We start from the raw sequence: 15,731 nt of genomic DNA on the forward strand, positions 1-15,731 counted from the left end.
TTTACACACTTTCAGTTGTCAAAATGTGTCAAATGACTACTACCAGTATCATGTACATCTAGCCCAGACTGGCCCTTTGTGTGATTTTATTCTTCATGAAAATATATCAGGCGAATATTTTTCTGCCCCCCTGTTCCCCTCTGATGTCCATGTTTCTCTTTCTCTACAGGACCTTGGTGGGGTCAGTCCTCCTCAGAGGAACTGGAAGGGCATTGCCATCGCTCTGCTGGTCATCCTGGTGGTTTGCTCCCTCATCACCATGTCAGTCATCCTCCTCACGCCAGGTAACACTCAGCTGTGATTGTGCTTTTTTATTTTAGTGTTTTAGTTTTGTTTGATTTAGTTTAGGAGTCACTGTTTTTAAAACCGTCTCCAACCCTGCAACAAAAACTACTAAATGTACAATGTGATTGATAAACAACCTCTATTAACATTTTTATATTATTCAATGGATGAAATAACTGTGAAGTAAAAGATGAAGCTCTTGTAGATTGTGTAACTTCCTCTGCCAGTTTGCTGCTCCCAGGTAACCAAGAAATAAATGAATGAAGTTGTAAGGATTTAGCAGCTCACCTCAACAAGAATAACACTGACAGTCTGAACATGTTGCAATTCTTAATTTCCTGGGGATGAAAAGATTATCCTTCACCTGAACTGGGTATATTGCAGCCTTCCTCTGAAATATTTGAAAAATATTGAAAGCTGAGGATGAGTAATATGCCAATTTGAGTTTTCAACTCTGCAAACAAAGAGATGTGGCTTTCCTCTACTACCTCTCTACAACAGAGGAATATGCCAAATTGAGTTTTCAACTCACTAAACAAAGAGCGGAGGCTTTTCTTCACCACCTCTCTCCACTGCTGATGTCTGGCTGGTGTCCAACTTAAAGCTACTCTAATCAATATTGTTAAATGTGCAATGGATCAAGTGACTGTGTAATGTGAAACGGGCCATTCATAGTGATGAACCCACCAAGAATTATCACAGAATCTGCAGTTTGCCTCAGCTCTGCATGTTATGGTTTATTGTTGATGGTTGATCGCTCTCATGAACCCTTTTTCTAGCTGGTGAATTCTCATTACCTGCCTAGCACAAAATAGTAGACAGTTAGAAAGCGCTAAAGACTCAGTAAATTTCCCTCGGGTGACCAAAACAGAGCAAAAAGTAAAGTGAATATTGGATTTGTACATTGGCAGATTGGCAGAAACTCCAAATGTCCACTCCTACTGGATGTGTGAATAAATGATCGTTCGCAAGCATGTTTGTTATATCATCTTTCCAGTTTTTCTCAGTTGCTTTGACTCAGTACTCGAGTGACAGTTGAAGTTGTCAAAACATGTTAAGGTTAAGTTTTTATAAGAGAAAGCATTCCTCATTCTGTCTTAACATTGATCAATGTTTTAGCACATTTATATAAATGATTTAATACAAATGTCTACAGTTTGAACAATTATTGCTGGTATATGTCTTGATCAAAATAGATTATGTATGTGTTTTACTCTCAAAAATATGTCAGAATTTGTCTTTGTGTAAGTAATGGCATTGCAGAATAGTCTATCTAATTGTAAAAATCTGTGGAGCCCAAGTGTCGTAAATTACTTTGATATGGAGTGGTCGTAAAGTCTGTTTAACTAATAAATTTGTTGCTGGGTGAAAGTCTAATTTCACTTATGAATGGGGTGTTTCTCACATCATAGATCAACCAATGACACGTGCTGTCCAGTTAGCTTACAGGTGTATGTCATGAGTAGAGGAATCGTAAAACACATTTATAGAGCTTGAGCACAATTTGTGATCATGGAGGCGCCTGTTCAGATAAACATTGGCTGGGGGCAACAGCTTGCCCATTGAAAGGGGAAAATAAAGGAGTAAGGATGTGTGGTGGAGTAGCGAAGGGAAGACAGCAGAATAGAGGAAGATGGAGAAGAGTGCAAAGACACAGATGTGTACCAGATGAAATGTGGCATCAATCATGACTTTACAACGGTAGAAGCTGATCACCAGATGCAATGCAGATGATTCACTTTGATACACAGTAGCAGTCAGTAATCATAACTGCAGTATAACACCTATACTCACTGTTTTACCAGCGATACAACACTCAAAACAATTTCTCGGACCTGTTAGACCCTGCTGACCTTTCACTTGGTGTCCCTATATCTTACAATATTGTTCAGTCCAGTTAATCGATCAGTATTCTTTGGCTCTTTTAATACTATGATATCCTCTGCACTTGCTTACAAAATTATGATAAAACACCCAGTGTTACTCAGTTGTAGGATCATCACAATCCACTGCCCATGCAGCCACACTCTCCCCTGGTGTATTCCACGGTTGGTTAGACTTTCATTGCCTCTATAAACAAACATGCTGTGTGGAGTTATCAAGGAAAGCCAATATGGCTGACATTCAAAATGACTTGGCCCTCATATTCTGCTCACGATCAGCAGCTGTCCTATTTAGAAGCAGCTTACAATTGGCTCGTTCTCTGTCTGCTAAAGGCATAACATTTCATAATTAAAAAAGAAACATTTCTAGGGGCAACATTGGGATAGCTTAAGGATTTTCTTGCCCAGTAATGATCATCTTAATGAATATGTGAAATGCCATTGTGGAAAAAATGCATTCTCATTCACATGTCTTTATGTGTCAGTGCAAGTGTCTTTATGTGGTGTTATTGTAGTTTGCCCCAATAGTTCATTTTAGTTATGCACAGGCTTTAGTAAATAATGAGCTGTATTAGTATGTTGTGACCACTAGGGGGAATTAATTTATTATTTTCTTACAAAATGGCTAATATATTGGCAACAATTGCTTATTTACATTACCATCTGCTTTGGATTCCACCAACTACAGAGAAAGTATAGTTAGTTTACTATAAGTCACTCTAAGGGGGGCATATATCTTTGTACCAAATGTCATGACCATCCAACCAAGACGAAACCGAGACATTTCATTCAACACCACACATGTCAACCTCATGGTGGAGCTGAATGTTGGGGAATAGCCAAAGTTAATTGGAGTCGCTCTATGGGAAACATGAGGGTCTGTACAAAATTTCATGGCAGTCTATCCGATAGAGATATAACAGTCTGGGCCAAAGCTGTGATCCAACAGACGGGTGGATAGAGCCACACCACAGGGTTAGGGTTAGACATAGCTAAAACTGTGTTTTTCATTTTCTGCACCACTTGTCCTGAGAACTGCACCTGCACTTACCAATCTGTGTTTTATGCATGGTCACATATCACCAGGATACTTTCTGTGACAGGGTTCAAACTCTTAAGGACTGACTTTATGTTTTTTTTGCTTTTTAAATGTTGTGCAGGCTAGAGGCAAATTGGTTTTCTAGATGACATTTTACTGTTTCACTAAAATATATATATTGCACAGCTTAATAATTCACGGTTTGTGTTTACAGCTGACAACCAAGCTGGAAGTGACACCAAACTGACTGTTGAAGACCTCTTTAAACCTGACTTCAAGGTCCATGACCCGGAGGCTAATTGGATCAATGGTGAGTTATTCACAACATCTACTGTTCCTGCTGGTTGGGTTTCTGTTAATCCCTCTATCAATACATGAGACTGTGTCTGGTACTGAAATAGTTTATATATACTTAAGAAAGCTAGATTTTTGTGATTCTATTTGCTAAGGAAGGTATTACAAGTAAATTGTTCTTATAAAGCTTATAAAGCTTCATTTCCTTTTATTAATCACATAGCTTTTACAAGGCTGTATTGTCTCTTCATTATTTTGAATGTTTCATGGAATGACAGAAATAGCTTAAATTAGGCATAGTCTTCATTACATTTGAATTAAACACTAATTCAAGTGACAGTATGGCAAACTGCCTACATTACCCGACCCCTACTTCTTGATGCTGTACATATATTTATATAAAATGCACCCTATTCTCTTACTTGACATTAATGACATCTCTATGAGTTTGGTGGCAAACAACAGCACATCTTTTGTTCGGTAAAAGGAAGGATGACATCTCTCTCTCTGCTATGTCTCCTGCTTTGTAAGTGAGGCTGACTATAACAGCCAGCAGACAGTGCTGTTTTAAACTAGGCTAGCTGATGTTTCACCCTAACCTTACCTTGCATCTAGTTATGCAAATTCAGATGGTGGGATTCATTTCCTCTCTCCTTATTTACATTGTATTGATTCCTTATTTGCCAGAAGGGGATCATATGTTAAGCCTGGGAGGCCTTGGTTTTGAAATAAGCCACATCAAGTGAAGTGCTAGTGAATCTGATTATGATTTGCTTATAGAAGGAGGGAGAAGATAGCATTACCTAGGAGGGGAAGGATGGGCAGTATTGTGGTATTCCCGTGTTCCTCTCTGTTGGTTTCCTTTCCTGCGGATTAGTGTATTTGTTTTGGCTTTCCTCTTGGTTGCCCATCGACTGCGTGACTCTCACTCCACGCCCGAGGGCAAGGGGGAGAGGCAAGGCCTTTCTGCCCATCAATATTTAATTCCCGGGTGACATTTTTCCACTATCTGCAAAACACCATCTCATTCCCTGAGTTGACCTCAGGCTAGACAGTGAGAGCACCAATGTTGTGCGATGAGGCAGTCAGAAAAGTCAGCTTTATAGGGTGGTTTGAGGATGGATGGGGCAAAATAGACCCCAGACAAATGGGAGAAGATAACAGACAGACAGGCGAGAGGAAAGATTGATCTGTAGGATTTAGAGCAAAAATTAGATTTTTTTCCCCCTAAATTTGAGGCTTTGGAGGATTTGGCTCGAAAGTGCTCAGTCTCTGTCTACACAGAGATAATCTGAACGGGTATATCATGTATTCTAATGAATAAATAAGTGCAAATGGGATGCAGGAGGATGTAATTTATCTCACACAGAGACATTTTAACAACTCATTCTCAAGATTACATTAGTTTTGTGACTGCAAAAAAAATGACAGCAAGTAAATACAATCCCAGATGTCACAACGATCTCTTATAATTACTTTATATTGCAGGTTGTGTGTGTATATATAATGTTTAATTTGTGTATTTTTGCAAAATATGTGTTTATCATTCAAATAATAACCAGATAGAATCCAATCATATATACCTGGAGATAAAAAAAATACGATAAAAAAGAAAAATAATTGATTATTGAATTATCTACTAATTTTATGAATGAGGGAAAACAAAATAATAAAAGGGAAACAAAAAATAATAAAATGATAATGAAAAACATGAAAATGAAAACTGTTGAATGTTATTCTCAGTGGGCTTATGGTCTGATTAAATATAAAAATGAGATCTGCTAGGAAAGCGCTCCTGTATTCAGCCTTAATTTTAAAAAAAGCACTTGCATCATAATGAGTTTGAACTAATTGATTTGAGTAGTCTAACTTTTCTACTGTGGTATCAATCAAATAACCAGACAGAAAATGAGCTTTTCCCTTCTTATTACTTAAATGTATGATGCTGGTAAATGTGCAATTTTAGCAAGAATTCAAAAGCAAAACTATTAATTTTACTCTGTCCATGTGCTCATTAAGTGGGTCATGAGTTCATATTTAAGGTCAATTGGTAACCATGTTAACTGTAATATCAGCACCCCTGTCTTCCTCCAAAATCTGAAAATCAAATAGCTAAAAATTGACTAATATACATTTTTGTTAAAAAGTCTGAGACTAAAGCTAGATCAAAATTAGGTGCCAACATGAACACTGCCATAGAACAATAAAATAGTAAATTGGTGACTTCAATTCATGCCTCGGTTAAACGAGCGCCAATTTAAAGTTCCACATGGACGGGTTGCTACAATCTGACATTACAACTAGACACTTAGTCAAATTGAGTGCATCATTACAGATTAAATTTGCTGCTAAAGAGCACCGTGATTCATCAGGTAAACACCTCAATTTCTCTGGTAATGGATCCAGCTTTTCACAAGACATTGTGTTTTTGCACCACCTCATCTCATCTTGAACACGGTGATGATGATGATGATGATGATGATGATGATGATGATGATGATGATGATGATGATGATGATGATGATGATGATGAGTATAACCTCCAATTATCTGTAGTTTTGGGGGTATGAATATGCATCTGTTGATTTGGCACATGCATCATTATATCAGTAATATCAGTCAGCTTTGCTACTAGACTATGAATGGAATTCGCATCTGCTCTGCCTTTTTGGGTTTGTGATATAATTTCTCACATACACAAATCTGCATAATTATTATCATTCTAATGTACATTAAAGGCATCAATTTACTGAATGTCACTCGCCCTGTAGGCCTGTCTGACATTTCTGCAGTATTGCATTGAAATTCATTGTTATTCTGATGTGGATATAGTTGTTATTGATGAGGATGTGTATGGAAATTATAGGAAGACATCTGTTTAATGTCAGGCACATGTGAAAAAAATGACATATATAGTCACTCCAGCTGTTGTGTGTGAGTGCAAGTGTGTGTGTGTGTGTGTGTGTGTGTGTGTGTGTGTGCAAGCTGGATTTGTGGGTGCGTGTGATAGAGAAAGTCACATTCAGCTGCTGCCGCATGTGATTCAAAGAGAGTCACTCTTCATCAGTATTGTTGCAGGCTCCCCTCGCAGGCTAGGCACACTCACTTTGTCAATGACAATCTGGTGAGAGACAGGCATCATATTGTGTTCACTCTGCCACATTTTGGGCAAAACAGCTCACTGTTTTTACTCTGCACTCAAGACAACATACAGTATAATCAGCTGTGACGGACTGAGTTATGAAGTAGGGGGGGGGGGGGGGGGGTGTCCAGCCTCAGATGATGTAATAGTCAGGACTCTAATGCAGCTTATCTCACCTAGTAAATGGTCGCATCGCTTAGTGATTAATGTTACACAACTGAATTTGCACTGCAATGTGTTCGAAGAATTAAACATTAGATGCTACTTTTACTAAAAAGAAAGCTGCAAAAGAAGCTAAGATGAGTCCTGGTAACCTGAACATGAACAGGTAGAATATCAAGTTGGACCCGACCAGCCTGGTGTGTGTGTGTGTGTGTGTGTGTGTGTGCATGTGTTTGTGTGTGTGTGTGTGTGTGTGTGTGTCGTGATTCTCCAGAGGCCTGGTGTTATTTTGAGCTAATTTAATGAAGGTAGACATAGTGAACAGCTGTGTATAATGGCACTTCTTCAGAGGCTGCAGATTTATCAACATATCAGTCCTGCTGCCTTAAAATGCTGCAGGGATTCTATTAACTAAAGGAGAAGTTTCTCATATAATATAAAGCAGCTGTGGACAGCAGACACTGTAAAATCATCCACATTCATTTATATATATTTTAAACATATTAAACCTATTGTTTCTGAGCTTATTTTGATTGGAGAGTGTTAACAGATAGTATTTAGTTTGCTCAATAAAGTGACAGTGGAGTGACTTTGCTCCAGAGACAGACCAACAACTCGCTTTGCACTGTCTATTTGTGCCTTTCCTTCTGGCAGTTGACTATGTATGCAGAGCTGTGCACCACAATACCACACAGACGGGCAAAGCAAACTTCAAGGTCAGGAAAATACCAAACTGTCCATGTGCTGTTTGCGCTGGTCGGTACACGATCATGAAAAATAAGCCCTAATGTTGTATATGGAGGTCAAATTATTTAAACTAGTCTGAACTGGCAGCTAAAATTGCCCTCTGCATTCTGATTATGATTGAATTTAAAAGTCTAACATGTCATAGTAGGCTTAGATATTATTGCTGAGACGTTACTACTTAATTACCACCTGAAAATGGAAGGACAAAATCTCATTGTTCCCTTTCTATTGCAGCGCCAGTAAGTATAATTAAAATGCAACATATCCAGTGAAACATAATCTTATCTTCCACCTCCCACCCACACCTGGGTACAGTACCTTTCATAACCAGTTTTAATATAAATGAACGACTAACATATCACACTGTAGATACATCACATTTCCTCTCCCATTTCTGATGCTGAAGCCTTAAACTGTGTTTAAAAAGCAGAAAGTGAACTCTAAAGAAAAGGTGATGGTGTGTAAGGTCAATACAAATATAAAGGTGGATGCTAACTTGAATTAAAAAAAGAGCTTAACACAAGGTTGCAGGATTCTTTATAAATGTATAGAGACAATAGGAAAAAGAGAAGAGTTATTGGTAAATGCTGAGATCAATGAGAGGTCAATCTGTCACACAAACACACAGTCAGACACGTTACACAAACACGGCTGGTGTGTACATTTCTTGGTAGATTGTACACAATGGGTGCAGAGGAGCATTGGTTTGTGGACTGCTGCTCGGAAGCCAATAGTTTCGAATCTGGGCAGCGCCATCTTGAAAATTTCAGGTGCATGCTGGGAAAAAAAACACAAATTCTACTTATAAGGGCATGAGGCGGAGCCATCAGCGGAGCAGGGAGGTTGCGATAGGTTGCGAGGGCTGGATCTCAAGGACATTGGGCAATCAACCTGTCAATCAGGACGTAGCCACGCCCCTAATGCATACCCTGCTTTATCGTCAAATATAAAATCAGGGAGGCCAAAATGTCACAAATGAACATCATACTGCATTGAAGAAGGCTTTAAACTAGCGATTGAGACCATAAACACATTTTGAAAACGTTTACTGAGGTTAGAAATCAAGTGAGAAGTTGGTGAATTCTCCATTGACTTGTATAGAGACGGAAGTCCTTTTGACACCAAAACGGTCGCCCCCTGGTGGCCTTTTGGTAGAATGCAGTTCCCCGCTTGGAAAAAACACGAACAAATCAGTGAATAAGGCAAGGCAAAATTTGCTTCATGTTCTGTCTGAACACAAATTCAGCCTTGTAAAGATCTGGCGGTGGACATTTGTGTTATTATTATTATTTAAAACTCATAAAGATTATTCAACAGGAGGCTTTTGCACTGTAGCATCCAGTAGAGTGTCAGCAGAACAAGCGCTACCTGAAATGATGATGATTGGTGATTTGTTTTTTAAGCTAAATATATTTCACCATGTCTATTCATTTATGAACCTATTCTTTAAGCAAATATATCTTGACATGTGAGGCCCAGACTATACAAATCATTGCATCACCTCAATAAATAGGCAGTCTCTGTAAATGTATTATAGAGCCTTTACTTGTTAATACTGTTTACCTCATACAAATGAACACTCAGCTTCATCAAATTGCCAGACAGCAGCATGGCCTGTCAATCCTCTTCATTCACTGCAATCAAATTCATCTTTTCATTTTTTATTACTACCTGAAAAACAGGCTTGTGTCTGACAGATTAATAAATCCCTGCCGGACACTGTATGAAATTATGCGAAAATGAAACTGCTGCCGTGAAGCTGCATCATGTAAATTAAGTGTTTGGGGAAAAAATGCTGTGCATCAACATGAGACATGAGGATTTTCATAATAGATAAACAACTACTATAATATCTCCCTAACACTATCTATTTCACAGTTAATGACTTTCTTAATGAAATATGCACTATTTTGCTAATAATTCTGAAATTATGTTTATTTGTTTTTGTACCTGCTGTTAAATAGTAAAGCTGCTTGCTTCCCATTGGGACTCATGTATTAAAGCAAGATAGTTGGTCAGTCTGTTAATGCATGTGTAAATATAGGAATTTATCTCATAGTACTACAGAATAATTCAACATACATTCAGGTGAAATAGATAAAGGTGAAATTCCAGTAGCAAAATGAAGTTGTTGATGATGCTTAGAGGTGTGAAAGCAGTAATGGGTGGCAACATCTGCTGAAGGACAGGCATGTCTTTAGCGAAGTGTTCATTATGATGATCAATGCATTCCTGTTATGGCCTAATTACTGACATTAAAGCCGACTAATGCTGGTTCAATTAATGGAAAAATCACAATTTTCATGTAACACATTATCTACTTCTACTCCCACATTCATGACCTGCAACATACCTGCTCATACTCTACAATACATGTTTAGTATTTGATCATTTTACTAATGTGCAGGTCTTCTACAAATACTGTTAATACATGTGAGAGTAAATGTCTTTTATAAATCCTGTGCCATGGAAACTGCCTCAATATCTAACATTACTTAACCCTCAGATACTGTTCATATTCTGACTAATAATTAGTCTCTACACCAATTCATATTCACAAATCCACAATCAGTCATTAATACATGTTTGATTAATCCTTTGGTTTGATTAAAAGACATTCACAATCACTATGTTATGGTCCAGGAGAGCATTTTATAGAATATGATAAATTTGCATATATAAAAAATGTGCAACAGCTGTACAAAAAATAAAAAATAAAAATATTTCCATTTTTGAATACTGTGGCTAAAATTGGGACACATCTGGCTAATGAAGAAATGGGAACAGTATGTAAGGGTTAACTGTCTCAAATATAAAAATGTAACTGGTTCCACTAGACTGAGATAATACTATACAATGAGATAAATAAATAAAGCATGCAGACTGAAATATATCAATCATTGTCTCAGAAACACTGTATTTTTACACATTACCAACTATTGATCAAAATTTTGTTCTGAATAGAGTCTGCATAGCTTCATGTCACGATGTATATGGCCCCAACAACTTCCACCAATCACAGGGTGGGAATATACGGCCTGACAGGTGAAACCCAGGACAAAAAATAGATGCTAGATACTCTTCATAAAAGCTTTCATTGTAAGAGAATGGAAAGAGTTGAAGTCGATTCAGATGAATATATCAACATTTTTATCAGCTCAGAACTTCTCTCATTTGGATTTTGGAGATGAAATCCAGCTGAAACTATACATATATCATTATGTGAGAAGTGAGGGTGACATATCTCCCGCATGAATAGTAGAAAATTATGCCCTTGAAATGAACCGTGCAGGTCTGCCGGGGCACAGGAAATGAGAACCATTCTCTCTGATGCTCATTTGTATCTGCACTAGAGACACGGCATGTAACGTCAAGATGAACTTTGCCACCAATGTTCCCCTCGGGTGAGCCACTTACCTTGGCTCACATGAGTGCACTGACACATCCCATTACTTTCTCTGTGGGGCAGTATTTGGTGAATCACTCTTTTTTTTTTCTCCAACGTCTTTTATGCTAAATTAAGAATTTGGCATGCCATATGAGGCTCCTGGTGAGGCTGCTAAGCTGCAGTAGGACGGAGTGTGGATACACTGTCACACTTGAAGAGAAGTTGCATGCTTGAGGGTATATTTCACGGATGTATGGACTAAAGATAGCATGCATATTTTCTTAATAAGTGTAATTGCGTGCCAACGCCAATAAACATGGTCTGATTTCAAGTTGATGTTTGTGTGCCAGCAGACTTGTTTTCTTCACCAGATGACTAATCACTGTGCTACTCAGTTCAGTAGGTCGTTTTGCGTTGTGCCATCAACCCACCTTGATTTTCTTTCATTTTCCTAATTAGTTACACGATCAAGCCAATTAGTCCCTATTCCCCTGCCACTCAGCATGGTGGCAATAGGAATAAAAGATCAGCTATGCTGAAGTCAGCTGACAATGATCTGCAAAGTGCTTTCCACATATGGATCGGTAGCAGGAAAACAGGGTCTTGAAAAACTAAATTATGTTCTTTTTAGACTGTTTTTCCACTTGCATGCCTTTTCAGCATCATTCTCAGAGGTTAATTAGGAATTGCAGGCTCTGGTGCCTCCCATTAATTAACATTAGAGACTCCCCAAGCTGTGCTGGGAACTGCTGCTGAAGCATCAGTGCAGTGAAAATGGTGTGTATACACATGCACGTGTGTGTTTGTTTCTGCAGACATGTAAATGTATGTGCATGCAGCACATACACACGTCTGTTAGAGCATGAAGGTTGTTAATAGCTGAATGCTGATGCTTGAAAGCAGCTGGACAGCTCTGGATACACAGACAGATGGACACACACTTGTAAATACTCTGTCTAGTCCTCCTCTTAAAGACAAAATATTCTGGTTGGCTCATTTATGTGATTTCTAGTGCCACCCAGCACTAAGTTGAGCCCTCAGCTAAGCCTTCCATATCTCACACTCTTCTCCATCTTCCATTAAGCTCCTGTTAGGCCATCTTATTTTTTGTAGCTTCTGACATGCCCATTATCACTGTTCTGAGCTGTGAGGGTCACTGATTAAAAGGAAGAGATTGAATTCCCCATTGATCTCCCTGTGCCCCAGCTCAATGTGTGATTTTCAAGAGAGACAGTAAGACATGAGCTAAGCCATTAGTGCACCAGAAGTCTAGTGCTTTGGGGCTGTTATCAAAACTACTAATTCTCAAATGCATTTACATAATAACCCACCATAAAAAAGTCTTACAAATAGCTACCAAAATAGAGCAATGCCCTGCCATTAAAACAGGTCTATCAGTGAGCTGTCATGTCACACTACCTGATGTTAAGGCTGGGGGAAAAAAAGTTGTCAGTTAAGTGGAGAAATTAAATGTCTGTCACACTCTGTGGAAAGAGCCCTTCTTGTCCTCTGTGTGAGTGAGGCAGGGTGAGTATATGACAGCTGAAAAAATAGTCCTTATCCATTGATTTCTCTCTAACAGAAAATGATACCATCAGTGTCAATCAACAACAGGAATCTTAACGTTGGGAGGAAAGTCAAACTCCCCCAGATTCTTTTTTTTATTATGTTGAACCATAAAGATAAACCACAGGCCACTTTCAATACACAGTGATATCTGTCTAACTCCATTTGGGTGATACTGAAATGTTGTATCAGCAGCCAAACAATACATAAAATGTGTTCAATAATCATTATATTGTAGTAATACATTATAAATCTGATGTGCACTATATGTGTCCATTGTGTCTCTTCTATCTATCTAAAGTAGCGACCCATGTGGTTTATCAGATTACACAAAATAACACTTAATTAACAAGCTTCATTTCAATATAACTGGAAAAAACTACTCTAAAAAACCTACTAGACCAATAATTGAAATGCTTTCACATTTCATATCATCAATCAGATTCCATTTGAATCTACTGGCTGCTATAGTGAGTGCTATGTAGTATATTTTACAAAATTAACCATAAATAACTGTTATGCTCTATTTGACATTAATCAATAAATACTGACCAATGTGGTTTGTCAGATTACAATTACAATTTTGGTACTTGCAAGAAGAGAAAAATATCAGCTCAGACTGACCCAATGATTTTCCTACATAATCATATATGCTGTACACAATCTCTCTTGTATCTCGGTGCTCTCTATTTTAGATCTCCAAATCACATTTTTAGCAATTATGTTGATGTCTTGTACTTGTTTTTATGTTTCCTTTTAAAAAAGAGCATCAGATGTATTTATTTATGTGAAAGGCTCTGTACATAATTTTTAAAAATCACCTGTGTGGGTGTATAACAGATGTGCACGGTGTTTGATATTAAAACATCACAAAATACCGAAATGCATTACAAGTCAAGTAGATTTTTTATTATATAGTATAGTCCAATATCATATATCACAAATATTCAGCATACAACACTCTCTATCTTTAGACCCTCGATTAAAAGGGAAAAACCTTTTTAATGAGGAAAGAAAAGATTACAACCATCTATTAAAGAAGTCAATTTCTTTCTGTATCCTACAACACTAAATTGTGCTTTTCTTATTAGATATCATCCTGACCCAACTGTTCTCTGAGCATAATCACCAAATTTAACACACCAATGAAACACACTGAAGCCCAGCACCCTTTTTTTCTTTTATGAAGGCTTTATGAAGATGGTTGTAACTGCTGTAAATCACTACATCTTGATACGTGCTCTGTAGTGCTGCTGTACATGGATAATAAGGCAGGGTATGTCTGGCCTAATGACGATGCAGTGTAATCGTTAACAGCCAGTCAGTGGGATTCCAGCGAGACAGAGTATTGATTGGCTCACACCTGGCCGTGGAGGGAAGACAGTGATGTATTGGTTGAAGGAGAGTAGCTGACAGATCTCAGCGGCAGGCCTGCAGTGGGTTAAAACCACCAGCCACAGCCCATTCACGCTGAGAGAGTACACAGCTCATTTAATGGCAACAAAAGAGGATTTCACATCCTAAAAAACTGCATGGTTACATATAACATATATTTCTGTTAATGTTAAAGGAGTGTTTATCAACTGAAAATACACAAGCTTTATTTTTATAATATTAACCCTCCTGTTGTCATCAGGTCAAGGAAGGAGAGAAGGAAGGAAAGGAGTAAGGAGGAAAAGAGGAAGGGAGTAAGGGGGGAAGGAAGGGAGGAAGGAAAGGAGGAAGGAGGGAAGGAGGGAAGGAAGGAAGGAAGGAAGGAAAGAAGGAAAGAAATAAAGTAGTAAGGAGGGAGGGAGGAAGGAAGGAGGAAGGATGAAAAGAGGAAGTAATTTAGGAGAGAAGGAAGGAAGGAAGGAAAGGAGTAAGGAGGGTGGGAGGGAAGAAAGGAGGAAGGAAGGAAGGAAGGAAGGAAAGAAAGGAGTACGAATGACAAGAGGAAGGAATTTATGAGAGAAGGAAGGAAGTAAGGAAGGAAGGAAGGAAGAAAGGAGGAAGGAAGGAAGGAAGGAAGGAAGGAAGGAAAGAAAGGAGTAAGGATGAAAAGAGGAAGTAATTTAGGAGAGAAGGAAAGAAAGGAGTAAGGAAAGAAAGGAGTAAGGAGGGAGGGAGGAAGGAAGGAGGAGAGAGCAAAGAAAGGAGGAAGGAGGGAAAATTAAAGAAGGAGGGAAGAAGGAAGGAAAGAAGGAACAGTCAAAAGAGACCGGGTCAATTTGACCCAGGAGGACGACAGGAGGGTTAAAACAATGAAATGAGAGTAATGGAGGAGCTTTATATACTTTTTCTTACTTTGTGGGTTGTTGTTTTTGTGGCTCGCTGCAGTGAAATGGATTCATGGCTCCAGGTTTGCTGCCTCTTAGTTGAGTGTAGGCCAGTTAAAAGCTATTTGTGGTGGGTAAGTACAGTGTCAAGCATTTTGTCTGATGGTGGAGAAAAGTACTGAGTTTATGTTCCTTTTTATTCTGATTTCCATCCAAAAAGTAGATGGGAGGCTTAAAAATTGCAGGTGCATCACAAATTAAAGTAAAACACAGTTTGCATCCAAATGCCAAATGATTTGGAGAGGAATAAATTAGACTTGGATGAATAAAACTGTCTCAAAAACACACATACCGCGTGGCCTTGATGGATTTTTCCATTCTGTCCCCAGTCACGAGGCATATTTAAAAATAATTTGACTGTGTCTCCTGAATAGATGATAAAGACTTGGGTACAGTATGTAGCAGAACTATTGAACAACTTTGTGATGAGTAATTTAAATTCCACTCTTTGACAAATTGGTTTGGCATCAGCTCCTTGTCCTTAGACACATTTTTATGAATAGAGAGAAATGTTACTTGCTGTTCATGTGATGCATACTGTATGTCTCTGCTGTGTTTCTGGCTGCTGTGAAGTACATCCATTGATTTTCTTACACAATTGTTGGCAGTTTGCGTTAGCTTGGCAGTCTTTGAGCTGTTTTATGTTTCTATGCATTTTGATAGACAGGTTTATTTTACTGTTGCTTACAATTGCTTAACCTTTGTGTCGTCCTCCCGGGTCAAATTGACCCCTTCTGTTTTGACTGTTCCTTCTTTCCTTCCTTCCTCCCTCCCTCCCTCCCTTCTTTCCTTCCTTCATTCTTTCCTTCCTCCATCCCCCTTTCTTCCTCCTTCCTTCCTTCCTTCCTTCCTTCTTTGCTTCCTTCATTCTTTCCTTCCTCCATCCCCCTTTCTTACTCCTTTATTC

The 15,731-nt window shown here is 38.4% G+C and overlaps 1 protein-coding gene across 4 annotated transcripts in view; it reads left to right on the plus strand.

Annotated features, from left to right (window-relative positions):
- The first annotated feature begins 244 nt into the window (after positions 1–244).
- The window catches only part of LOC128367582 (inactive dipeptidyl peptidase 10-like), a 97,224-nt gene continuing 81,737 nt past the window's right edge, over positions 245–15,731 (plus strand). For 3 of the 4 annotated variants that reach the window (XM_053328183.1, XM_053328182.1, XM_053328184.1), the window contains exons 1-2: positions 245–284; positions 3,422–3,517. In XM_053328183.1, the coding sequence (XP_053184158.1) occupies positions 260–284; positions 3,422–3,517 (121 nt within the window). In that variant the 5' untranslated portion in view covers positions 245–259. The remainder of the gene's footprint in view (positions 285–3,421; positions 3,518–15,731) is intronic. The other variant, XM_053328185.1, reaches the window with a different exon arrangement.

This window comes from Scomber japonicus, chromosome 11, assembly GCF_027409825.1.
Source record: "Scomber japonicus isolate fScoJap1 chromosome 11, fScoJap1.pri, whole genome shotgun sequence".
In the NCBI taxonomy this organism is placed as follows: domain Eukaryota; kingdom Metazoa; phylum Chordata; class Actinopteri; order Scombriformes; family Scombridae; genus Scomber; species Scomber japonicus.